At 33.4% G+C, this 26,403-nt stretch overlaps 2 protein-coding genes across 3 annotated transcripts; both read right to left on the reverse strand.

Annotated features, from left to right (window-relative positions):
• Positions 1 to 69: 69 nt before the first annotated feature.
• Positions 70 to 7,532, reverse strand: LOC129313048 (polypyrimidine tract-binding protein homolog 3-like). 2 transcript variants are annotated; one of them, XM_054955877.1, is made up of 15 exons: positions 7,448 to 7,532; positions 6,905 to 6,972; positions 4,222 to 4,293; positions 4,045 to 4,121; positions 3,823 to 3,901; positions 3,378 to 3,501; positions 2,923 to 2,987; positions 2,782 to 2,831; positions 2,570 to 2,611; positions 2,418 to 2,469; positions 2,262 to 2,319; positions 2,159 to 2,172; positions 1,577 to 1,684; positions 1,354 to 1,497; positions 70 to 899 (listed from the first exon to the last, which is right to left on the reverse strand). In XM_054955877.1, exons 2-15 carry the CDS (start codon positions 6,959 to 6,961, stop codon positions 510 to 512), a joined length of 1,332 nt encoding a protein of 443 aa, XP_054811852.1. In that variant the 5' UTR covers positions 6,962 to 6,972; positions 7,448 to 7,532; the 3' UTR covers positions 70 to 509. The 2 variants fall into 2 exon arrangements, with proteins under 2 accessions (XP_054811852.1, XP_054811858.1); XM_054955883.1 differs by having other exon boundaries at positions 7,408 to 7,511.
• Positions 7,533 to 11,410: 3,878 nt separating this feature from the next.
• Positions 11,411 to 14,538, reverse strand: LOC129318184 (60S ribosomal protein L3-like). Its single transcript, XM_054962816.1, has 6 exons — positions 14,476 to 14,538; positions 14,036 to 14,132; positions 13,744 to 13,854; positions 12,825 to 13,129; positions 12,014 to 12,423; positions 11,411 to 11,853 (listed from the first exon to the last, which is right to left on the reverse strand). The coding sequence occupies exons 2-6, from the start codon at positions 14,118 to 14,120 to the stop codon at positions 11,595 to 11,597; spliced, it is 1,170 nt and encodes a 389-aa protein (XP_054818791.1). The 5' UTR covers positions 14,121 to 14,132; positions 14,476 to 14,538; the 3' UTR covers positions 11,411 to 11,594.
• Positions 14,539 to 26,403: the final 11,865 nt, after the last annotated feature.

The raw sequence follows: 26,403 nt of genomic DNA on the forward strand, positions 1-26,403 counted from the left end.
CGAGCAGGAGAGATGAGAAACCAGAAGATAGAGCGAGAGGGTAAACGCCAGAGCTTTGCTCAGTTGGACTTAAAAATTAAAATAAATGTTATGGATTGAGAATACAAACAGAATGGCCCGATTATCCAGAATTATAGGAACATATACAGCACAGATTTCAACCGAGAAAAAAAAAAACAAAACAAAATTGAAAATCCAATCCTTCAACTTGAAGGACGTAATGATTTCCCATTTCTACTTGCAACCACAAATCTAACCCCTACACTATGATGTTAGCAAGCAACCTATAAGAACTAGTAGAGGCATTAATGAAGAGAAGGCAAATAAATAGGAGAAAAAAGGAGAAAAAATCGAAGTGCAGGTCTTACAAGTTGAAAAGAAAGCAAAGCGACCATACAGGAAAAAGATGACCATCATCTGCATATAAATTATCTTCCCCAAATTCCAAGTCTTTGTTTTCTCCCTACACTATGGCAAACAACACTTGCCCTTGATTTGCATGAAATTGGTCATATGTTCTGTAGCTGTGAAAAGGAAATCCGAATTATCGAGCCAGAAAGTGAGGTTGCATGCTTGCAGACAAGTGCTTCAGTAGCCTGTTCTTCAGTCTCAAACTGAACCAGAGCCTGCTTTTTCCCATTCATCTCAAAGACTTTGCTGTTCACAATAGTCCCATGCTCCTCCACCAAGTTCACAATCTCCTCTTCTGTGACGTCTTGAGGGAGAGTGGACAAGTGGATCATCCTTGTTGGGGAGCAGCAATACCGGTAGTTTTTTGCAGCATTACGATTGAAACGATTGAGATTTGAATTTACGTACTCGTGTGTGTCAGGACCTTGGGTTATGATTGGATGCTTTGAAAAGTTGACCTCTAATTGCTTCCCGAATAGCATGGCACCCTACAATATCAATGTTCAAAAATGCATTAGTGACCAGCTCAACCTGCAGCATTCTTCTGTAGATTAAATACAAGATAAATTTGCAGGCCGCATTAACAGGTGATAAGGAATAGCTGTATCAAAGGTAATAAAAATCCAGTTAAGATGGATCCTTACATCATTTCGACAGGAATTTTATAACAAGCAAGTATATAATACATCTTCAACAATTGCAAAGCAGCATAAATTAAGCATTCATCAACAGCAAACATCCCAAGAATCGACAGAAAATTAAAGCTTAAGTAATACTTTCTCAAAGTTTTTCTTCTCTACTTCCTTCAATAATACTTCATTTTCAGTATGAAGAAAAAATACTTGCGCAGCTACAAGGAACCTAACAATAACATCTCCGTTTGGTATATAAAACAGAAATGCATGAAGATATATAAATCTGTCATTTGCAAATGATACAGACCTTCAGGAAGTGTACTGCCAATTCAGCCTGGAATCCATCCCCCATCTGGATAAGTGCATGATCTGGTTTATTTCGCAAAAGTTTAATTCTCACAATGTTGCCATAAAGGGAGAACAAGTTGAAGAGTTTATCCTCATCTATTCTCTGAAATAAGCATCTTTCAAGTTAAATTTAATTTAAAAAAAAAACACAAACAAGAGCACAAAAATCAAGTAGCTCTTACATCAGGATTAAGATTTGAGACCAGAATTGTACACCTCTCATTTGTCCCAGTAATTCCAGGAGGCAAACCGTTCCCAAAGGCAGCTGCAATGGCTGCAGCATTAGCCATCTAGATATTGAAACAAATGAATAAAAACGTTAATGAAAAGAATTGCCTAAACAAGAGATCAAGGAACAAACAGAGATCATTTGTATACGTTTCTGAAGCCAATATTCCCCATTTTTTCATTACATCAAATCATTCATCACAGAATGGAAGAAAATCTAGTGATACTCAAGAAGCAAGAAGTTTGAACAGTATCCTCCCTCACCAATCAACCACAATAAATATTAAATTGAAAAGAAAGTCCTTTCTAAAGGTCATCTCTGGAGATCAGTTGTGCTCAATTACACTGGTTAGCCACAAGCAATGAAATGCGGTGTCAAAAGCATTCATGCTCTAAAAGGATGAGCTATAGAAGAACAACAGTAGTTAGGAAATTCCCGTGCTTCATCATAAGATGCAATGCTATGATAACTTCCTCACAGCTAGAAATATGATCAGTCTGAATCAAGACTTCAATTAAGCTTGAATGATACACACCTGGGAAAACCCAACTGTGAAAGAAACAAATAAAACATTAGCAAAGAATAAAAACAGCATAGAATGACAAACAAACAAAATCATCAATTTCAAGATTTAGCACCTGCCCTTGCTCCAGAACCTTGAACAGCATACATGCCTCCTGCATCACCATACCCAGGCTGTTTCACCAAAGAACAAGAAAATGATAAAAAATGTTAGAACTGGTAAGAGCAGAATTTATTTGTAACAATGTATAAAGAGAGACACAAGAACATACTTGTGAAGATCTTCCTTTCTGCTCAGAAGGAAGGTTTGGGTTTGTGAAGTCCCTGTAAAGTTTTAGGAATAAACTCATCAACAGTAGGATAAGATGTCTAAATAGTAGTATAATATTTGAACAAACATCAAGTCAGTAAATGACTAAATCACCTTGAACGATCATTGTTGTAGTTCACTTGTAATTCATCAAGGCTGTAGTTGAAAAGAATTAAAAGTTCACAGCAGAAAATGACAGCAAATAAAACAGCAGAGAATGAAAACAAAGGGGGATAAAATCCCATAGACTAGCATACAAAAATAAAATAAGTCTTTCAACAAACAAGCCAGTATAAGATGAAATTGTATCGATAGATGTAACATACTTTGAGAACTGAATGTCCAGCTGACAGCAACCATCATAAATATTACGCCCCTAGTTATTCCCAAAAGTAAAACCATCATTTCAGAAGCAATTTCAGGACCAGCATGCTTAGAGCTACAAGCACAAATTTAATGTAAGCAACCTGAAGTGTGCTTCTAGCTACCACAGCACTCTGACGTGTTTGATACTGAACCAGAGCCTGAAAGCCTGCAAAGTTTGCAAGTACAGGATAAAACAATTGGAACAACAAGCACAGTGCACAGGGCACTCATGTGTGACCCAAATGCAAAGCCAAAGTGTATAATGCTTTCCCCATTAAAAAAAGGAAAGAAAAATAAGACATGCATCCCCATTTAAAATCACAATGTATGTATGGTTAGTATAAAGTGTATAATTCCCTACAAGTTTAAACATGAAAGATAACAATTTCATTAAAGGCTAAGAATCTCGTCATATAACTTGGCCCATTTTCTTTCAAATATCAAAGACTTGCATATATTTAAATGAATTAATCAATGACCAAAATATATTGATACAAGTAGAAAAGGTTAAAAATGAAAAGAAAGAAGGATAGCGAGAAATTAGAGAGAATCTAACCAGCTGATTTCTGAAATGTCACAACTTTTTCAACATATCCATGCGGAGAAAACACTTGATTCAGAACATCCACCGTTATAGGATAGAGCATGTGATGAATTGTGACCAAGAGAATTCGATTTGGCTGAGCATCCAGAGAATTCCCACCAGTAGAGCGAGATTCAGAAAAAAGAACAAATATAGAGAAAAGGGTATAAATAATGAAGCAAGTGATAAAGAGAAAAAGAAACTTCAGAAGATAATATTATAACACACTGAACCCTGAGTCAAATCAAACAATCTAAGATAAAAATATAAAAGATAGATATAAGGGGATATACCAAATAAAAAGGGCTTTAAAAAATCACAAAAAGTTGTATGATTATTGTTTTCTCATGCAAACACCAAGAAGCATTAAATGGATTCCTTTCAATAATTGTTTAAACTGTAAACACAAGATGCCAACCTCATCTCCTCGTCCTTGACTTTGATCAACAGTAGTTAGTTCTTGATGTGAGGAAAATTGGATATAAACATTCCTCCCCCTGGAATGAAACAGAAAGCTAGGCTAAGAAGGTAATCTTGGCATCAAGAGAAGTAGAATTTTCAAAATTAAAAACCAAGAACAGATATTTTTTCCAAATCAAATGCACATGAAGCTGTCATTGGATTAACAATATAACTATACCTTACGCTTGGCTGAACATTAGAATAAAACTGTAAAGCATTAACTGCAGAAGCAATATCTTGCATTTGGAGAAGAGCCTGCAAGAATGGCAAGTACTTAGAGGAGAATATCAACTGCAACAGCAAAGAATTCTAAGACAAAAAGGCAAACACAAAATGTCATTAAGGCAAGAAAAACCTGATTTTTTGCACGCAGCATCACCAGTTTTGTTATCACTCCAAAAGGCTGAAATAGTGTAAGCAAATCATTCTGCAACCCAAAAAAGTGAAATTTATCAATTCTTCAAGAACTAGTAAAAGTCAACAGTAGAAATGTTATGGAAATAATTCATCTTGCTAGACTTGCTGGCACTGGTACGTGGCTTCTCTAGGTGAAAATTCATATTTTGTCCGTTTTCATTGCCGTGAAATTCTCATTTAAGGCTTGGTACAGAGAAATGGAAAGGAAAGATCCCAGGTTTCATGTGATGGAAAGGAGAAAGGTCAGGAGTCAATGATGGAGTCCTCAATGGCTAAGCATTCTTTAGACACAAAGGAAACAAACTGTATTCTCTTGGAATCAATGTTGAAATGTAAAAAAAGCCCATGACTCATAATTTAATCAACAAACTCCCTCCTTCTATCAGATAAGCAATATATCGAAAAGAAATAAGAGAGAAACCATTGGACCCCTAAGATCTCATCTTCAGCTTCAGTATTTAGCAGAGAAATCACAAAGAAATCGCTAGATTGAGTAAGGAAATCAGAATGAAATCCCTGGATTTAGCATAGAAGTATGAAAGAAATGCATCAAAACATTGTTGCCATTTAGATCTAACCAAAAAACACGTTACCCATATGATATGAAGTTATTTTGATCTGTTGTTGAGGAGGGTGTCACTGGGAAAGAATTGTAGGAGAGTTGAACACAAAAATGAAAAGAAGAGTCAATCCACCTAGAGGCAAAGAGTTGGTCCTATTGATGAGAGGGGCAGTTTTGTCTATTCAAATAAAATGATTTCCTACCATTCTCATTTTCTATTCTGCCAAACATTATTCAGTAAAATATTTTGTTTCATCCAATGCATACAAAAGATATATTCTTTTCATTCCCATCTCCACTCCATTAAAAGTTTTTTCTTCTGACCAAACGATACGAAAGTTTTCTCTTTATATGGAAAAAGGCAATCTTTCTCGTTTACTCTTTCCATGATTAACTTTCCTTTTCTCATGATAAAGACTAAAGAGAGGATAAAAGGACAGAAAGCAGAATAATTAAGACATCAGTAATTGCAAAATGCATTCCCCAATGATTTGGTTTCCCTACAGCTTGCACACATCTAAAATCTCAAGTGTTTCTTACAGCCACAATCGTTGTTCTTTCTCGGTTCTTGTGCTTTATAAGTTTAGCTCATTATCCTTTCCAATATTCAGGAATTCAATAGGTATCATAAATAATCAGACACTTGCCCTAAAAATATAAACTACAATAAAATCAGAAAATAATAATTAAAGCTTCAGTAACATACATCTGATGGGTACCTAAGTAAGATGGAAAACTCTACCCCAAAAGCTAGCTATTGAGGTGGCAAAACCAACTTACTTAAATACTCCATTAAGCATCCTATACTACTCAATGTGGGACTTAATATCCCATGTTACCAAGTCTCCATCAACATCACACAACTTTTTCTACAGTAAGATTTTCCATTTTCATCCACGTACATTATGAAGGCATAAAAAGACAACCATAGGTTACTTTCAAACTAAATATAAGGTTTAGTACAGATACTACATATGAAGTTACGTATATTTTGAGATGATCATATCTTTAAGGAAGAGTTGATGTCTTACTTCACTAATATTTAGTATCTACCTATAGGCATCATTAGAGGCTTCCTTGCTAGTCGCTAGACATGTTGTAAAGTGTTTGGAAAGCCCATTGAATTCACAGATTCATTGGTTTTCATTGTGTTTGATTCTTTCATAGTTTATCAAGGAGTATAGTTATCTTCTATCAATGTAGCCTTTCTTTCTTTTTTCCCTCCTGAATAACAAATTGTCTTTATTCAAATAAACTACCCTATGATTGAACAGAAGTGGGTTTTCTAAGCAACAAATTGTCTTTTTGTCTTTATTCAAACAAACTTCATTAAAATTGAACAGAAGTGGCGAAATTAAAGAGGCAAATCATGCTTTGATGCCATACTTTAAAGACATCACCCATACAACAGTATGACATATAGATCATACAAAATATATGTATTAAAAAAACTAGATTCATAAAAGAAAACATAATTCACGCTCTAATAAGGTAAGAAAGTATCATATCAAACAAACTAAGTTCCAACGCTCATTTCAATTCCAGTGTTACTCACCCAAAGATCTTGACAGGAAGCCAAAGCCACAATAAGTCAAACAGATATGTTTACATAGTTTGGTTAAAATACTGAAACACACACACACACACACACAGAGAACAGAACAAAAATGACCTGGCGACAGAAAGAACTACACCCTGGGAAACACCCACACAAAGAAATTGATAACCGGGATAAAGAAACAAACTTTTTCAAGTTAACATCATCTATTACCCACAGTAAGCCAGTGCGTCAGATGACATGACCAGTGGACAAGCAACGGTCTATCATATAAATACCATACATCGTACATGGATGAGTAACCCATCTTAATTTAGGTAACATAAAGAAGAGCAAACGAAAGTATTCCAATCAATGGATAAAATAAGCAATTTAGAACTATTTACAAGAACTGTCCCATTGCTCAATGTCTAGTTGGGGTCACTTTCTATAAGCTAAAGCAACTGGACATAGGAGCCATGACATGATCGAAGTCAAGAGAGGGAGGGAAGAAGAGAGTACTTCGGATACTTCATGCCCCACGTTTCGGACGTGAATGACCTTGGAAGGTTCTGTCATTGTAAATCAGCCTGAAAATGAAGAAGCGGAAGAGAGAGAAGTCACGCTAAAAAGATCCTAAATCCCTAAATCATGTTTTCGAATTCACAGATAACACCAACTCCAACATGTCTTCACTTAAATCAAGAAGAATGAAAACAATTAGAGTAATTTCACAGTTGGAATACAAGAAAGAACTAGAATTTGAAAACTCAACGGCACCCCATGAAAGCCAGCCGTATTCATCAATTTCAATATCTTTAAACGCCCAACCACACTAAATCACAACACAACGAGCTAAACTGCCTCCGGCTAAATCAATCCAAGGAAAAAACGAATTCGAAACCCAAATATACAAATTAGCAGAACAAAGAGCGCGTAACAACCGGCGAAACACTAGAAAGATTAAGGGTATCTCCAAAATACAGATGAAAGCCCTAGAAGACGATCAAAGTAAAAAAGCGCACACAAAACATCCGTCCAGTATTGAAGAGGGAGAGAGCTTGCCTGAAAGAAGAGGGAAGGGGGAGGAGAGAGAGAAGAAAGGTGGGGGGGGGGGAGCGGGGGAAGCTAAGTAAGATTGAGTTAGCCCTATGAGGCGATTGATATTTGACGACTTGCTGTTGTTTTGGACTTTAAAACTGCTATCTCACAAATCAAAAGTCATCAACTTAACAGCACAACAGAGAATGAATCCTCTGATCCTGATCCAAATATTTTGTACTTGCTATTATTATTATTTTGGATATTTTATACTTTTTCTTTTCTTTTTTTTTCTTTTTTTTAAGCTATGAAAACTACCTTTCGTTTCAAGGAAAAAAAATAGCAAACTTTAGGCTGGTCAAAAAAGACAAAAAGCAAACTTTAGAAAAATTATATAAAAAATTAATATTTTAGTCCTTCAACTTTTAACTCACTTATAACTCAGTTTCTCAACTATGACTCAATGTGACTCAATTTCTCAACTATAACTCATTTATGATTCTGTCCCTGAACTTTTGAATCACTTACAAATTAGTCTCTTAATTTTTGTTAATTTTTTTTCATGTTAGCTTATATCTCACATTAATGAATAAGAAGAGGGTATTTTAAAATAATATATGTGTATTTTTTATCCCTCTTATTTGATAAAAATTTTAAAAAAAATTAAAAAATAAGGATCGAGTTATAGGTAAATCAAAAGTTGAAGGATTGAGTTGTAGTTGAAAAATTGAGTCGCAGCGAGTCATAATTGAGGAATTAAGTTACAAGTAAGTTAAAAGTTAAAAAATTAAAAGATTAATTTTTCCAAAATTATAATATTAACTTAAACTATATTTGAGACGTCCTAAAAACATGCGCTATATTATTATCCAATTAAAACCACTTATATACAATTACTTTGAGAGTCATCCTTATCACTATCATCACAAAAATTAAAGATCTCATATGAATAATTAGGTAATCACATTTGATCACGTTTATAAAAAAGTAAATAGATGTGTTGATTATTTAACTCACCAGATATTTTATGACAATTTGAATACTATGATCTTTATGATCTTTAATGTTCTCTCGCATGGTTGTAAAAGTCTATTGACTTTAAATATAACTAAATTTTAATTTTTTTTTACACAATTTGTTATGGCCATGTATTTAAAAAAAAAAACTACTGATAGGAAGGCCAAAAAATACACTCATCTTTTATTGTTGTCATTTTGGCTCTTATGTCTATTAATAATTTTATCAAATTGATGTTTTTTAACCCAATTTATACACCCTATTATCATTTGCATCATATCTTATCCTTATTTTCTGAATTAATCCCATGTGGCCTATTAAATTAAATTAATCCAAACGTCGAACATATGATTATAGACCGAAGGACAATATGTATGAGAGAGAGAATGGTTATAGGCTTCCTTCCATGGGAAAATGAGAACAAATAAAGAAAACATATAACTGAAATATGTAAATAATAATTAAATATTATGAAATATGATGAATATTATTTAGTGTCTAAGAACATTTTATTTTTAATGAAATGACATCTACTCTCGATTACTATTATGCATTAAAAAAAAACTACTTTGATTAAACCATTGATTAAAAAGGAATAGAAAATGATTATTTTTTTCAAATTTTATTTATTAATTAAACACAAGTACTAAAAATCAATAGCTATTATATACTGAAAAATAACCATTTTGTTTGGGTTATTAATTAAAATAAAATGGGAATTGACTACTTCATTTCTATAAATTTGTAATTTATAAATGGATTACAAATGACTACTTCCTTTTTTTTCAATGACTACTTTACTTGCACTTAATTGATAAATAAATTTATAAAAATAAAGTAGTTATTTGATATTCTGTTTTAGTCAATAATTCAATCAAAATAATTTTTTTTTCACATATAATAGTGACTAAGGGCAAATATATCATTTCATCAAAAATCAAAATGCCAGACAAATCCTTAAAAACTAATAATAATTATCATATTTTAAAGTACTTAATTGTTATTTTCATATTTGAGATTTTTTTCCTATCATTTTCCCTTCTTTCTATTCATTTTTTTATATGTTTAAAAAAATTGAATTTTGAATTTTATATTATTAGTGTTCTATTTATAATTTTTAGATAATTTATGTCTCATTTTATTTTTAAGATTTTATCATTTTTAGAAAATTAAAATAAAAAACTTTATTATCAATTTTTTTAATAAAAAACTTTATTATCAATTAAAACTAAAGAATCAAACCAAAATTATTTGAATAAAACATAAATAATCTTAGGATTGAATATAATGAACTCCCTTAGAAGTTAATAATAAATTTAAAGATTTAAAATATATTCAAAACATTAACTTATTTTAATCACATGATAAAATCTTACCCCCTCCATTTAAAAATATAAAACATTTTTTGAGAAGTAGGATGTTAAAAAATGTAAGACATTTTTAGTCTTTCGAGGTGTAGTCATTGCTTTTTTTCAAAGGTGCCTGTATTGATAATGACTTTATATTTATTGTAGGATATTTAATATAAATGAAAATAAAAAAATAGAGTTAGTTGAAAAGTATATAACTATATTATTGAAAAATAAGATTCGGTTAAAAATATTTTATATTTTTTAACGGAGGGAGTAGGTAAAATAGAATTAACTATTTTAAAGTATAATATAAAGACACAGACAATTTATGCTGCGCTAGCTTGTATGTTTCCTAGGCCAATTGTTCTATCTAGCCTCCAAATAGTTAGATGAATTATTAAGGGAAGCATTGTTGTCAAACACAGCATTTTAAATTTAATGTATTGAGCCACCTCGTTGGCAAGAGTTACGAAATTGGGCCCATGATAGGTGTAGGTTCAAAAGCCCACTCAAAGGGTTGGGATTTTCCCAACAGTACCGGCCCATAGCTTGCTAAAATTTTCAACCCGTTTTTCTACTTGTTTTTTTTTAAAAAAAAAACATTGCACTTGTTTAGATGAGATTGCTATTGGGTTTCAAAAATGTCCTGGGTCCAATAGATGGTTACTTTGAGATCTCTTTTGTTTAAGTTGAGCTGGGTTTTTAAAAAAAAAAAAAATCTTGTTCAACTCCTTTTCGGAAATGATGTTCTAATTTTGGGGTTGTTTCAATTTTGGTCAACTATTTGATTTAAGAGTCTCTGATATGCCTTTTCTTTAATGCATTTTGTAATATCTCAATGTTCCAATTTCTTTTTTGAATCATTAGCTTTTTAAATAAAATAAGAGACATTTTGGTATCTTAATTAGAAACAATGAAGTTTTGAATTTTTTTTATTTTTTTCTAAAAAAAATCACAATTACATCCTTTTATTTTTGAAAAATCATAAAAAAAAAAAACATATACAAACTTCACCATTTCAAGATTTTAAGATATCAAAGTATTTCTTATTTTATATAAACATCAATGATCCAAAGAAAAGAGGAAAACAAAATTAAAAAGTTGGAACATTGTAAAGAACACTAGAGAAAGATATGTTAGATGATAATCGCCCATGTCTGTTGAGAGTCGCGTGCAGCACCATTGCCCTGAAACTACGAAGTTATTGAAGAGTCTGATTAAATCGAAGCGCTAAGGGTGGACGCAGGAAGCGGCAGCAGCAACTAACTGGAATGGCCATCTCGCTATATGTTGTCCATCAGCATTGTAAGCTTCATCTAGGGACTTTAATGCTGTGATACTTGATACATTGGCACTCAGTTACGGGCTATTGCATTGGCACTCTGTTGCTTGGGATACTGAAATCGTAATTCCACCTTTGGTCTAATTCGAAGGAAGGAGCGATACTTAATACAGAGGAACGGGAATAATGCTGAGTTGAATCCTGACAAAGCTTTAGCTTTGATCACGGAAAAGAGGCTGCAAGTTCTGCAAGGAACCGTGTTCCTAATCAATTAACCCAGTGTGCCGCTTCAGTGATCAGAATTTGTGCCGGAATAAAAATTACGCTCCCAAAAAATAGAAAATCTAAGCAACTTCCATTTAAAACGAGATAAATTTGAAGTGCTTGAGCAAAATTTATAATCAAACAGTGCGTAAACTAAATTGAACCAAATAAAAGAAATTCCCAATTTAACAACACTAGAGTTCAACTTCATGTAATTTTAATATAGAGCTGCAGCAAAATCTTGCAATTTGCATAATTATGCCTTGAGACGTCCAAAGAACTTCTGCTTCTCCTGTGTTGTCTGGAAGCGGCCATGGCCAAACTTGGAAGATGTGTCGATGAACTTGAGCTTGATCTCCTCCAGAGCAAGGCGAGAAGTCTGCTTCAGGAGGGATTGACGCAACGTGATAACCCTCTTCTTGGGACCAACACAGCATCCCTTGATCATCACATAGTCATCCTTCACAATGCCGTAGTGAGGGAAGCCACCCATTGGAGTTATGTCCTTCTCAGTCCTGAAAGTCAAACCAAGTCACATCAGTTTGCTTCACATCCCATTTATTGTGATTAAACATAAGCTTTTAGTTAATGTTGACATTCACTTCTCAATACACCATAAAAGCACAAGTATGTCCATAGCATCCTGGTCATATCAAGGTTAATCAAGCAAATCACCTGTCAAAATCAGTAACAGCTGTGTGTGACTCGTCTCCAGCTTTTCCGAGCTTGTAAACCTTCTTGTTCATCTCAGTACGGTGGTGGTATCCATTCTGACCAGCTCTGGCAACTGTGAAGGAAACTCTGGCAGGATGCCAGGCACCAATACATGCAACTTTCCTCAGACCCCTGTGAGTCTTGCGGGGAAGACGGGTAACACCCCACCTAGTGACAACACCTTCATACCCTTTACCCTTTGTTACACCAATGAGATCGATCATCTCATCCTTCTGGAATACAGCATCAACAGGAACCTGCTTCTCGAAGAAATTGTATGCATAATCCACCTTCTGTGCAATAGTACCACCATTGACCTGAATCTCCATGAGGTGAGCTTTCTTCTGCTTCAACCCTTTCATTTTCCTAATCTGTGAGAAAGCAAGCCAGCAAGGTGATATATTAGATTTGAACCCTTAAATGGCAACATGAGAGAATTAGCAGTAGTTTATACAATCAAGAAATTGTAACTAAATAATATATTTAATGATTGAAACTTTCAGCTCGGACCATTCTCTTCAGCAGAGACGTATATACTAATCCTTGGCTTCAGGAAGAATTGCTTCCAGTTTTCTACTTCAGTGTTCTTGACAGACATTATACAGGAGGACATTAATCATTTACTTTCTTTAAGCACTAGTCTTTTTTTACTACTACATGTAATTATCCTCTATTTTATGACTCCCCAGGTCTGAGGCCAAGGAATTAGTATATAAATCTGTTCAAAAATATAATCGTATCTTTTTCTTAAAAAGAGAAAGGCAAGTTATACCTGGGTGTGAGCTAAAACGCGAACAACTGATGCATACTTCTTAATTTTCTCAAGCTGACCCTGAATGCTTTTCTTCCCTTCTTCAGATTCGTACTGCTTTGAGTACTTTGTGAAAGCCTTCTTCTTGGACTTGCACCAGTTCTTATAGAACCTTCGCTTCACATCCTCACTCAAATGCTGAGCCCATACAGTGCCCAATGTTCGAAGACCACGAGGTGTTTTCACATAACCCACAACTCCAACGATAACCATTGGAGGTGTCTCGATAATTGTAACTGGTTCACAGGTTTCCTTCTTGTGAAGTTCTGATACAACAAAAAAATATCATATTAAAAAAGATATCAACATAATTACAGAAAATAAACAAATGCAGAAACTCCTCATGTATACCAAAACTAAAGTTGCTTCAAAACGAATACTGCACTTAAGTCCACCTAAACAATATGCAAACTTATGGGCGTCAATTCAATTGAGCTCACAGAATTAAAAAATAAATAAATAAATAGGTGCTATATGTACAAATGTATTTCCAAACATTGGTATCCTCAAGAATCAATCTCCACTCAGATGATACAAAGAACAAATCTTTTTTATCTCTGAACATTGAAAACATGATTAAATCTTTGTCAACTAACAGATTACAATTGATGGATAAAATCATGTTGGATAAACAATTCTGGCCAACAGCAACAACGAGCCCCAGAAGTCCAGAACTACCTGAATACTAGAAAATTCAGAGTACTGGAACAAAGACATGGAAACATATGAACATGATTCAGATAATCAAGGAAACACCAAAGTGCTAAACAAGATCATTGCCAAAAACTCAAGGTTCAAAGCCTCAAATCAAAACTCCTAATGAAGAAGAGGCGTATCATCTATTGAAAAAATAAATAAAATATCAAAAACAGTGACTTACTTGACCCTGGCTTCTCGACCTCTCTTACAATGTGAGTCATGCCCGCCTTGTAACCCAAGAAGGCAGTAAGCTTGGGTGGCTTGCTTGGGTCATCCTTGGGGAATGCCTTCACTGCAGCAGTAAAATAAACAAATCAACATCAAAAGGTCGATAAAGAGAACGCCTACTTAACTGACCGGAAGCTCAGAACAGTGAACCCAATTCCATGATAGTACCATTAACATCAACTAAAAGCGAACAACATTATAAATCTATTAAAAGATAAAACAACAGTTGCACAATAAAACGATACCTTTTCCCCTGTGACGAGCAGCCCGCTTCCTGGGGAGAAATCCCAGAGAACCATGCCTGGGGTGTTCGAACTTCCTGTGCGACATCCTTCTCCTCTCCTATATTGAAGATTATCATATAAATTCATACAATCGAGAAAACAATCATGAAGAGATAGATGCTGAATGTAGAGCATCACAAATCTAGGTCTCGCAAACACATTAAAAACGAGATAATGCAACATTAAAGACAAAGATATATAAAAAGCACCAGACAATAAAGAAATTTAAGAATGAGATCCTCGTTGAAATGGATAATGTACCAGGTTCAATGCATGATCAGGAAATTAATGATGAAAAGAGTTAATTCAAAGCACAACGAAACACTCATAAACAAGAATGTAGGAACAAATTAGAAGCAATTGCGAAGGAGGGCGAGAGCAAAGGAGGAACGAAGAAGGACCTGAAGTTGCTTCCGCGGCGAAGCAGTGAGTGCTGCTGACCCAGAGCAAAGAAGCAATGCAAAACCCTAGTAAGCGCTTATATAATAATATTATGAAAAGAATAAATGAAAAATCAATTTACAATCATACCCCTATTTCTTCATCAATTTATTTGGTTTGAAAATTTCTAGCCCGAAGACGACCAAACAGCCTCGGGCTGCACCAATGATTTGAAAGATAGGATTTATTAGAGTGGGTAATATGTGCCAACTCGTGAGTTGCAACTTAGCCTGCGTCATGAGCCTAGCAGAACGGACTGGCATAACCCGTATTTTGGTAAGTTATATTTCTTTCTGTCAACCTGCATAACTCCTGGCCAACTTGTCAATAAAACAAATTTTTTTAATTTCAAAAATTATAAATTCATCTCTTTTTGTTATTTTTTAAGGTAAAAACATTATATTTTTCCTAAAAACTAATTATTCAAGTAACAATCAAAGTTTGCAATTGCAGCTATCAGGGGTCATCAAAACAATATGCAACAAATTTTTTTGGGACACTTTAAACTTTATACAAATCACATATCCTGCAATTTAGTTAGAGTAATTTACCACGTCAATATTTATTTATTTTATAATCAAAACATGCATAATAATTTAATCTAATTTTGTTAAAAAAATAATTTTTTTTATTACTAACCAAAAAATACCAGACAAACATATGCATATTAGTTAGCTAAAATCAAGTCATCTAAGTCATCTAACCTAAGAGAGAAATCACACATATCTCAGTTCTTCCAAACAGACAAAAAACTCCTAAGCAATATTTCAATGTCTAAATATATCTTGCGAGATGGTTTTGGTCCTTGCATTCTTTTCCGCACCATACGCAACGAAGTTGGCATGCTTTGGATGAACAAAAACCACAGCAATATATCTTTCGAATGAAGAATTATCTCTTTTCTAGAATAATTTTCTGTGACTTTCAAATGGTAGATAAGAGACTCTGTCAAGAAAGGAAGAATGAGTCTTTGATGTGTCTCCTTTGTTGAAAATGTTAGGAGCACACAAAGGTGGATCACAGCACTCGATGAGTTCCCCCCCCCCCAAAAAAAAAATTTGCCATGCCTTGTGTAAGCATGAACTGGGTTTTAATTTGCCTCCACTGATATGTTAGTTTTGAACCCACTAAATGAGAGAAGAACAAGGAAAATGGAAGAAAGAGGAAGAGAGAAATGACAGCCATCTAGATCTAAATGAGGGGTTGGGATGCAAAATTTGTTAGAGGAAAAGAAAATATAATTGGTTCAAACTTTAGATTTGAAATATTAGGAGGAGTGAAGTTGATGGTGAGATTGTGAAAATTTAAAACAGTGGGTAGTGAGTAGAGATAATTGAGATTTTAAAATAATTGAAGTAGTATAAATGATTTTTTTTTATGGAGACTTTTATTTGAAACTATTTAATTCTTATATTTTCAGTGGAATCATTTATTTTATTTTATTTTCTAAATTTTTACTAAAATCATTTGTATAGAAATAATTTTGATCTTTATATATTCAATTTGCTGCTTATTTTCTTAGCAAATTAAGTTGTTATATGTGGGAGGAGTTTCATTAATTATTAATAGTCAGAATTCAGATACCAACTCTTGCACATATAATAAAATCTAGTTTATACTGGCAAATTAAATTTTATTATCGGTGAAGTATCTATCATTTGTGTTTTACCAAAAACAATTCTAGATATACACTGTCATGTAATGGTCCTTATGTCGACAAAGATAAACCATCCAAAGCGCAGTTTTGCTGATGAAAACACAATTTTTTTAGTGATGCTTGATTCTTCCTTTGAAGCGTCCTAAACAAAGAAGGCTTGTGAACATGTTGCCAGAATCCACTTGACTTTTGGAATTGCTTCAATTGGAGAGCATAATGTTTGTTGATGCTTAAGGTTATTTCTACTATCTCATATGAGTTGCCAAGTCACCAAAATGGTTTTGACAACGTAAATCTAGGCGCTATCTGTCAACGCTTTTCGACACCAATGAATGGCAAAATCAGCAATGTCATTAACCTCATCCATTCTAAGAGAAACGTTAAGACCGAACCACATAGCTCTTGCATATAGGCAATGCAAAAAAGAATGGACCAAAGAGGCAAGGTTCAGAAATAGCAATGTGGTGTTTACTTAGAATATCCACCGTTGGAATAACTTGATTAATAACCCTCCAGCCAAAAAGAATGATTTTGTGCAGCAGTTGTAGTTTCCAAAGGAAGGTCCATACATGTCTATTAGCATTGCTAGAAATAAGGCTTTGAGTGATAATATGATATCCATTCTTAACTGAATCCTCACCAGAAGATGCATGTTTCCAAACAAGCTTATCTTCCTCATGGACTAAAGAAAAATGTGTCATGACGATACCCTCCACGTGTTGAGTAGGATATAAGGAGGCACTGAGATCTTTGCCCCATTTGGCACAATCAGCAAGGATTAAATCAGAGACACATATTCAAGTTTATGTGTTCTTCTCTAACGGGAAACCGCTTGAAGTGGTTAAAAGGAATCGATTTTCCAAACCCAACCTGCCATTTCAGGCTGTCTACCACGAGAGGGGAAGCCTTAATAACACCCTTCATCATCCATGAATATCCTGATTTAAGCTTTAGATTACCTTCAATCAAAGGCTTAAAATATTTTCTTTTAAGTGCCCTACTAACTAGAGAGTTATCATTAGCCACAATTGTAACATTCAAGAAAATTTAACTCCAAATTAACCGATTAGATAAAAGTAATTAAGTAACTTAAGGTAGTGTATGATTACAAAGAGCAAACAGATGTTTTAGTTTGTGATTTTAGCCCTAGGATTAAATTTGAAATGAAGTTGGGCCAAGAGAGCTCTACTAGGGCTTGGATTGTGGAAGCATTAGAGATATTTTAAAACTTCTAAACACTAGAGGTAAATTCTCTAAGTCTAAATCTTCCTTCCTCTTGCATTTGCTTAATGATTAGAAGTTATAGGGTTTGTTAGAAAAGATTATTTTTGGTTCATAGTAGAGGCTATGAGTTCGAACCCAATGACTTAAATAGAGTTAATAGGAGTTGTTTAAACTATTTAAATATATCATTTATGATATTATGAGTTTTGGAAGTTGTGGGGTAACAAATAACTGAAATTCCACCATAAATGAGTGGTTGAGCAATTTGATTTCTTAAAAGTTTGAAGTAACTAAAGAGAAATCCTTTTTGTACTTTTGTGTATTAGTTGATTTATTGATTTAAATGTTATAATTGAAGTATGTGCAATTATTTGATATGCAAGTGTGGCATAAAATATCTTAAAATCAAACATTATGTTGGAGTTCAATGACATGCTTTATATAGAGTCTTATGAAAGAACATTTGAGGTGTTCAATGATATGATGCTTGTAGAGTTCAATGATATGTTGCTTTGTGGAATTCAATAAGTGTGCATAGTGAGTAGTTTCATTATATAAAGTAAAGTGGAGTTCATGATTTGGTTATGTGTGTTAATGTGATGTTCATTTATGACCAAAGTACAATGATAATATTATGCATGCCTGTACATTGAATATTTGCATGCCATAAAATATTGCATTGTTGTGCATAAGGAAAATACAAGAGAGAAGTGGTCATACATACTGTGATGAAAAGAGCACATGATTGTCAATGTTATAACTCTAGTAATAAAAATAATGTGACTTGCTTTATATCAATGTGAATTTGAGTTATCATGCCATTATCTCATGAACATATGCTATTATGAATGTGAAATGTGAATATGTGTTTTGAATTATGCTAAAATGGTGCGAGCTTTCTAATTGATTGTCACTTTCACTTAAATTGAATAACATACATTTATATGAGTTAGATAGACCTTAACTATTGAGTGATTGTATACCCCTCTCTCTTTAATATTACAAGAGCTAACTGATCGAAACAAGGCTGAGGGAAACAGACTAAGACTTAGGATTGTGATCCTAAAATTGTAGGTCTCTTTTATTTTGAGTAATATATGTGTATAATTATTGATGATATTGCCAACTAGGAGTTTCCATGTACACTTACTTGCACTATGTATTTATTATTGTGATAATTGACACTACTGTTGAATAACACCAAAATTAATAAAAAATAAATTATGTAATAAAGTGTAACCTATGTCATCTTCTTAAGAATTAATGGATTAACTAATGGAGAGTTTTTTATGATGAAATTACTTTAAAAAACTAAATTAAACTTAAATAAAGGAAATTCAATTGAGAAAATTACCAAACACAAGTAGTGCAATCAATCACAATTCAATCACCTAAATTTAATATTCCTTATTCACAAAATAAATTAATTTCATTTAACTTTTCTCAAATTGTCATTTAAGAATTAAATAATAAATTAAATTATAGATTAATTAAAATTTCCTTTAGTCCATAACCTTAAGTTAACCATACCAAAAATAAAGCATGGATAATCACTCAAGCTAAACCAAATTATTTTTATGTTGCTATATTGATCGATTATAGCAAGTAAAACTTCAGATAAAATTTATAACCCAAAAGTTAGGCAATAAAGCTATTCTAATCAGTAATAATAATTAAAGTATAAAATTTAAAGGTAGAAAGAAGAAAAATAAACTAGAATAAAGTTAAAATAAAATCTTTTATGAATATTAAAGATTTTGATTAAAATTTAAGATCATATTTTGTGATTGATTACATTAATAATTTAGCCTTTCATAAAACTAAAAATCAAATAATATAAAATGAGAAATTGAAAAATCATGGCCTCAGCAGCTGAAGAACAAAACAAAAGGCGTGATCACCTCTGCTTCTTCGTAGAAGTCGTGTGTCCCCTGTGTGCATGGTATTTCCTTGCTTTAAATAAAAAAAAAAAAAAAGATGCGTCTGTGCTGTTGCGTCATTTGTACGGCTAAAGACAAAAAATTTAATAATTTAACAAAATAACAAAACTACCTTAAATAGCTTTAATTGAAAACCGCACTAAAAATTTAAAGATAAAGTTAAACAAAATTTTAAAGATTTTATTTTTGACTCGATCTTTAAATATGTTCATATTTTTTTATTTAAAATAATCTTTATTAATATCTTTTAAATTAAATTTAAATCATTTGTATAAATAAAATAAAATTAAATAATAACTGTGTAAAAATATTAAAAATATCATTTAAATTTTAAAATCAAAGAATTCTGTAAGAGCATTTAACATGATCCACTAGATTCGTCCCCATCCTAGTAACAAGAAACAAAATAGTGTGAAGGAAATTGAGATTTTGAAAGTGAAACAAACATAAAGCAAGGACACATTAAATAAATGTTCTGAACTTAGATGGTTTAAGGTGGCTTCTCTTAACTTCTTTGACCCACAAAAAAAAAGCAGCAGCACTGAAATTCACCATACATAGGGTAAGGACACCAAAAATAAGTAATATAAGTAACTTAAAAAATGAAAAGACAAACAATTTCAACAATGAACAAAGCCACTTACTTTAAACCGATAAAAATGTTGACCTATAGTATCTTTGCAATTTCAAGTGCCAGGTTCTAATAAAGAATGACAATGAGGACAACTAACAACATTCTGAAGGTGTTGTAAAAAGATGAAGGGGTAAAAATCAAAATCCACTTGATTGGCCCGAAATTGAGGTAAAAGTATCATAACGACGACGCACAAGGCTTAATGCTTACCATTTTACACCATAAACCTTCTTCCATGAAACGATCATAAGCTTCTAATGCCTCATTTTTAGAATCAAATGAAAACAATGCACAGTACTAGGATACTTATGAACTTGGGCCTCACACTCTTTCAATGTCAAGTACAGACCCGAAACACAACCACCAAACACAATATGTTTTTCCCATCTATCAATTGCTAGTAGATGTTGAAAAGTTTTAAGTCGTATCAAACTTTTTTAAGAAACTAAAATACAGTTGAGTATATCCAAGGTTATTAAATCTTAAGAAAGCAAACTTAAGTAACCAAAGACAATTCATAAATTATTTTTACAAGTTAAAAACAATGTTGGTTATGAAAAGAAAATTCAAAGTGTAAATTGTTTTTGATTTCTAATTTTTTTTATAAGAAAGATGTGAAATAAAGTGAAATTGTTTTAAATAAGCAAACAAATGAGTTTTTTAAGGTTTGAATGCACCTTCATTATCATAGAATCCTAAGTTCAATTCTTTTGGTTCTTGCAACTCATTTGACATTGAGTAAAATGCCTAATTATCATTAGGACTAGGTGATTATGACTTAGATCAAGACACAATCTTTATGAAAATTATGCCAAACAATGACTTGTGTAAAGTCCGCGGGTCCGAACTATAAAGTCTCATCTTAACCCGAGTTTTACCATTCTATATCACATAATCAACAAATCAAAATCAAAGTAATAACCCTTTATTTATTTTCAAATTGTGAGATCTTGACTTCTCAAAACATATATTGAAATAAGAGGGCTAATGGAAGCGTGATACAATCAAACGACTTAAAAAGCCACAACTTTATAACCCTGAAAATGGACCATGTGCCACGGCGTACAACACTTGTGCCGCGGCATGTGACACAGAACTACATGCTCTATTTTTGACTGTGCCATGCACTGTGATGGGCACATCATGCGCCACGATGTGTCTGTCTGAATTTCTGCTGTCATTTTGACAACAAAAATGGCAAACTTCCGGTGTGTGCCGTTTTCACTCTCGATGTCCAATTGGAGTGATTCAAGTGCTTACACAACGCTTACGATGTATACTAGCTAATGGAATAAGTTTAGACTCGATCTGATAGTTTGATCTAAAATTGAACACTTGGGGTGTAAAAGGTTACTTTTTTTTTTTTGAAAAACTTACACTCTAAATGCTCAATTCTCATTTCTAATCTTATTAGACCACTTCAAGTCTTGAACTAAGTCCAAAAGGACCACATACACCTAATTAACATCATAATAGACATATATCACATCAATAGGCCATTTTGGCCTCTCAAAGTCACATTACACACTTGTGGTCGTTTATAAGGAAAACACATATATAACACATAATCACATATATAATTAGACTTGTTCCACTTTCAACCCTCCGACTCTTACATATGGGGCTCTGCCTTACCATATAGTTGAGAATCACAAATGTACTTGACTCTTTCAAATGGGGCTCGGCCTTACCATTTGTGTCAAATTTGTACCATTTGTATTAAGTTCTCATCTCACAATATAATACACATTCAATTCACGTAATCAATCACAATCAACACATATATACAATAGTGGAATAAGTTACAATATTATACACTTGCTTGTCTCGCATTTAGACCTATCCCTGTACCCTTCACTGGGGCACCCTTGGCACAATGTAGTATCATATACATATATATATATATATACAAGCGAGATTCACATCATAATTTACTTTCTCAAGTTCACATACATTTATGTATCCTAATTAGCAACTCAAACTTTATCAATACATTATACATTCATTTTTACTCAAAGATAGTCATACCACTACCAATCAAGGCTACTTTTTTCTCACTTCCTTTCCCTATCTTCTCAAACTCTCTTCAGTTATGTTCAAAAGTAACGGAGTGAGACATATATCCCAGTAACTTGAAGATAACCCCAATTACCTGTTAGTAAGCAAAATTATAAACAAGTGATAAAATAATATGAGTAATGATAGAAGCAATAACATATACATATACATAAATTCATTCTCATCAATCTCATTATACTCATACAATGCATTCTTGGTTCCCCCTGGCAGAGTAAACTCTACACCTGGATTAAGTCATCCAGTCATAAGGAACAAGGCCTACCATACTACAACTTAAACCAAGTCATTTTTGTATGGGTGATCTCCTGGGTCCATCATATAGGAGTCACTCTACGCTATGGATCATCAGGACTTCCTAGCCTTATATAGAGTAGGACTATAGTCCCTTACTTTAGTCTAGAGTAACCTCGTAGATCATTCAATATCCTAGATTTGTTGTGGTAGAGTTAAGCTCTACGCTCCGGATCATCAAGATTCTTCTCTTAAGTCTATCCTAGCGGAGTTAAGCTCTATGCTCTGAATCATCAAGACTTCCTGGACCTCCTCATGGTAGGGTCGCATTTTCTCCTACTATAATCTAGGGTATATCTTGCGGATGCGATACATGTTAGTGCATGTGTCATCTCTCAAATTCATTTCAATTAATACTTACACACTCACATGCATATACTTTCACAATGTTGTTACTCTATTAGTTCACAATACAATGCACATAGTTATATCAAAATACTTACAAACAATTTCACAAACAAACAAGTAAAAGGGTTATTTCAGTTACCTTTAACCCGTGTTACTAAGGGTTACCAATCATACTAAGCTTCTAGGGGCACATATTCTCACGAGCAACTTCATAGGCACTCAATCTACATAACACAGTACCCCTCAATCAATTTTCAACACATTTTATAGGCATTGATTTGGCTAAACTAAATCTCTTAACACATAAAAATAATTCAATTGAACCCTTTTAAATTCACTTATCTATTATTCATGGCCACTAGCCCTATAGGCTACTTAATCCTCCATAATAACATCCTAATCTATTCAATCAACCAGGTTTGTCCTATTGGCCTAACTTTTAGGCCATTTTGAGCCTAAATGCTCAAAGCTCAACCATTCAACTCCATACTAGTTATAAAATCATAGCTCTATATTCAAAATCCTGTTTTAACCCTTTCTTTTAGATTATAATACCTTAGAATCTCATGATTTGATTTCTCAACTGATGAAATTTAATTAAAAAGGGGTAGAATTGAAGTTTGAGATTGCGCGATACTTACCTAACAAGTTATCAATTAAAGCAGACTCCCAAGCTCCAACTATGACTTGCCCTAGTAGAGATGGCTTCCTCTTACCCTCCAGACATGTCTCTAGCTCTCTCTTTTTTGATTTCACGAGCTATTCACATTAGCTTTAAGTGATTCCTGAATAGTGCACCATGGCATGTGGCATAGTGAGAAAATTCTCACTTGTGCTCATGTGTTTTGTCCCAAATTATCTTTCTATCCTTTAATCCTATCAATGCAATACCCAATTAGCACAAATTATTAACTCAACATCTAAATTACAATCAATGCCCTAATTACTAATTTACCTTTAATTAGCAACTAGTTTCTGAGATTAAAATTTAGGATGTTACAACTTGACTCAAGAATTAGATCTTACCTTGCCTTGACCATGTTCTAACACTTAGAACCAATCAAGAATTAAAAAATTAACTTCAATTTAAGACCTAAACAGAAGCTAAATTGTTCAAATATCACCACAAGGATTGGATAGATTATCATTTACATAAAAATAACCATTGAAGCATAAATTCAAACATATATTGTGCATGATCCAATTAAAGAGTCAAACATAGCATCTATTTCTCTTAAAGGAATGAAATCAACTAAAGAACTCAACCTAATCAGAATTGAATCAACTAGTTGAAAACAACAAACAAATTAGAGAATTTAGATGTGAATTACAACAGAACCGTAATGTATTGAACTAAGAATACTCAAGTTTAAGTCTCATCTCCCTTGAAGAACTCTAAAAAGAATCAGCTAATCATTTTGGTCTTCTCAATAACTGATTGAAGGTAGAAGCCTGTGATAGCTGCCATGGCTAAATGCTTGAAGGAGCTGTGGCTGAAAGAGCGTGCTGCTGAACTGAACACCGAGAGGAAGATGAGTGTTCTTGTGTGTGTGAGGTGCTGCGACTAGAGGAGAGTTAGCGATCGTGCGAATTGGAGGAAGATATTCTGATGATTATGCGACTTAGAACTCATGAGCGTCAACTTATGATGGTCTGAAACTTCAGAGGAAAGTGAGCAATGAACCTGTACGATGACTGGGAAGCTAAAGGAGATGAATCCGTGAATAGCCGAACTGAAAAGATGGTCATGTGTGTGTTGGCGACGAGCTCTGAACCCAGAGGAGAATGAGAGGAGATGAGTGATCTATGTGTGGTCGACGACTCAGACTGAGAGATGATGATGGGTGTTTAGCCATGGCTGTGCGTCTCGCATGACTCCAGGAAGAAGATGATGATGCTTTTTTTTTTTTTTTCGAAAAACCCGAAGTTCCTCACGTGTACATGCCTCTATTTCTACGTTTTTCTTCTTCGCTGAAAAGTCAAAAAACTGATTTGAAATAAAAAAAGAAAAAATTACCAAATTAGTCCCTAAATGCTCAAAAATACAAAATAAACAAACCTAAATCAATCTAATAAAATTGAACCAAATAAAATCTTAAAAAATGAGAATAAAAATTTTTCAAATAATAAAATTTGCCAAGGAACTAAAATTTTAGATTAAAAATAATTAATTTCAATAAAATATGTAAAATGACCAAAATGCCTCTAACGTCAAAATTTAATAAAAAGTGAGCTAATGATTAAATTTAGTGCCAAAACTATGCATATAAGGGTCTAAACTAATAAAAATATGATCACAAATGTAAAAGAAAAGTGTGAAAAATATGTGATTCATCAAATGCATTATAAGACAATCATAATATACTAATTAAACTGACTACATAAATATTGGTAGTCACTACAATAATGTCAAAGCAGCAAGCTGATGCAAAGACAGCAGTTGGGAATGCTAAAACGGAATTGAAACAGCTTAAAACTGAAACTAGCCACAATGAAACAGAATTGGAAGAGAAAGCACATCAATTAAGGTCAAAGAGGGAAGAAGCTACTGCCGTAGAAAATGAGCTAAATGCTAGAAAGAAAGATATGGGTGAAGGTACAGTTACATGCTCTTAGACATAATGATTGTGAGATGAAATATTTGCAAAAGGCTAGACAGCCATCTCTTCTAGTTTCTTTGCCATTCAATTAAAATATTTTCAAATTTTCATTCAAAATAAAAATTTCTGTAAAACAACTTAAGGAGCATGCATTTGAGTTGGAACAAAACCTCGATTGAGCAAGCAAAACCCCACTTACAAAAGATGCAAGCAGATCAAATTCATCAGAAAAGAAAAGCAACAAAAATCCACTTAAACAAATGAAACCACCAATTTAGAGATTGAGTGAGAAGAGGGAGAAGAAGTCTTACCTGATTGAGTAAACTTCTCTCTTCTACCTAAGGCGAGGGAACCAGAGACCAACGAGGCCGCGAGAGCGCAAGAGTCAGAGTGATGAGAGAGGGGAGAGTTAGAGAGAGGTGCCAAGGATTGAGTGAAGAATGAAACAAGAAATAAGAGTAAAAACTAAAAACCCTAGACAGTTTTTTGAACTTTGAGCAAGAAAAGCCTACTTAAATAAGATGCAAACAAATTGAATTCATCAAAAAAATAGAGCAACCAAACCCCTACTTAAACAAATGAAACCATCAATTTAGAGATTGAGTGAGAAATGGCAGAAGAAAACTTACTCGATTGAGTGAGCTTCTCCCTTCCACCTAATGTAACATCCTTAATTTCTTAATCCCATAATTAGCTATTAACTGAGGGTAAAGTAGTAATTAGTATGGGATTAGAGATTTGGATGATCAATTGATAATTTAACTTATTAGGATGTTGAATGGATAGGTATGGGTGGAAGGATTTCATTTTAGGTCAAAGCAAGTGCACATGGTGAGAATTAATCTCATTGTGCCATGCACCACAGCTTGTGTTGCATGCGCCGTGGCGCATGAACCAAAAAATAACTTCTTAAGTTGTGAAATTTCAAAAATTTTAGAAGGAAAAAATTGAAAACACATAGAAGGGAGAAGAGAAGAAGGGCAAGTTAGCTAGGGCAACCCATTTTAGGTCATTGAAAAGAGCTTTTGATCGATTACTTAGCGGGTAAGCTGTGTATAACTCTTACCTTCCATTCTACCCAAGTTTTTTTGAAAATAAGTTATAGAGAAATCGAA

This window comes from Prosopis cineraria, unplaced genomic scaffold (genome assembly GCF_029017545.1).
Source record: "Prosopis cineraria cultivar Desert tree isolate PC_DT_omini unplaced genomic scaffold, ASM2901754v1 PC1, whole genome shotgun sequence".
Lineage (NCBI taxonomy): Eukaryota > Viridiplantae > Streptophyta > Magnoliopsida > Fabales > Fabaceae > Prosopis > Prosopis cineraria.

Coding starts and splice junctions, on each gene's coding strand:
- LOC129313048 (XM_054955877.1), bottom strand. CDS start 6,961: ATGACAGAACCTTCCAAGGTCATTCACGTCCGAAACGTGGGGCATGAA. Junction 3,902..4,044: donor AATGTTCAGCCAAGCGTAAG/GTATAGTTATAT, acceptor GTTTCATTCCAG/GGGGAGGAATGTTTATATCC. Junction 2,320..2,417: donor AGAAAGGAAGATCTTCACAA/GTATGTTCTTGT, acceptor TTGGTGAAACAG/CCTGGGTATGGTGATGCAGG.
- LOC129318184 (XM_054962816.1), bottom strand. CDS start 14,120: ATGTCGCACAGGAAGTTCGAACACCCCAGGCATGGTTCTCTGGGATTT. Junction 12,424..12,824: donor GCGTTTTAGCTCACACCCAG/GTATAACTTGCC, acceptor GCTTTCTCACAG/ATTAGGAAAATGAAAGGGTT. Junction 11,854..12,013: donor GCTGTTACTGATTTTGACAG/GTGATTTGCTTG, acceptor TTTGACTTTCAG/GACTGAGAAGGACATAACTC.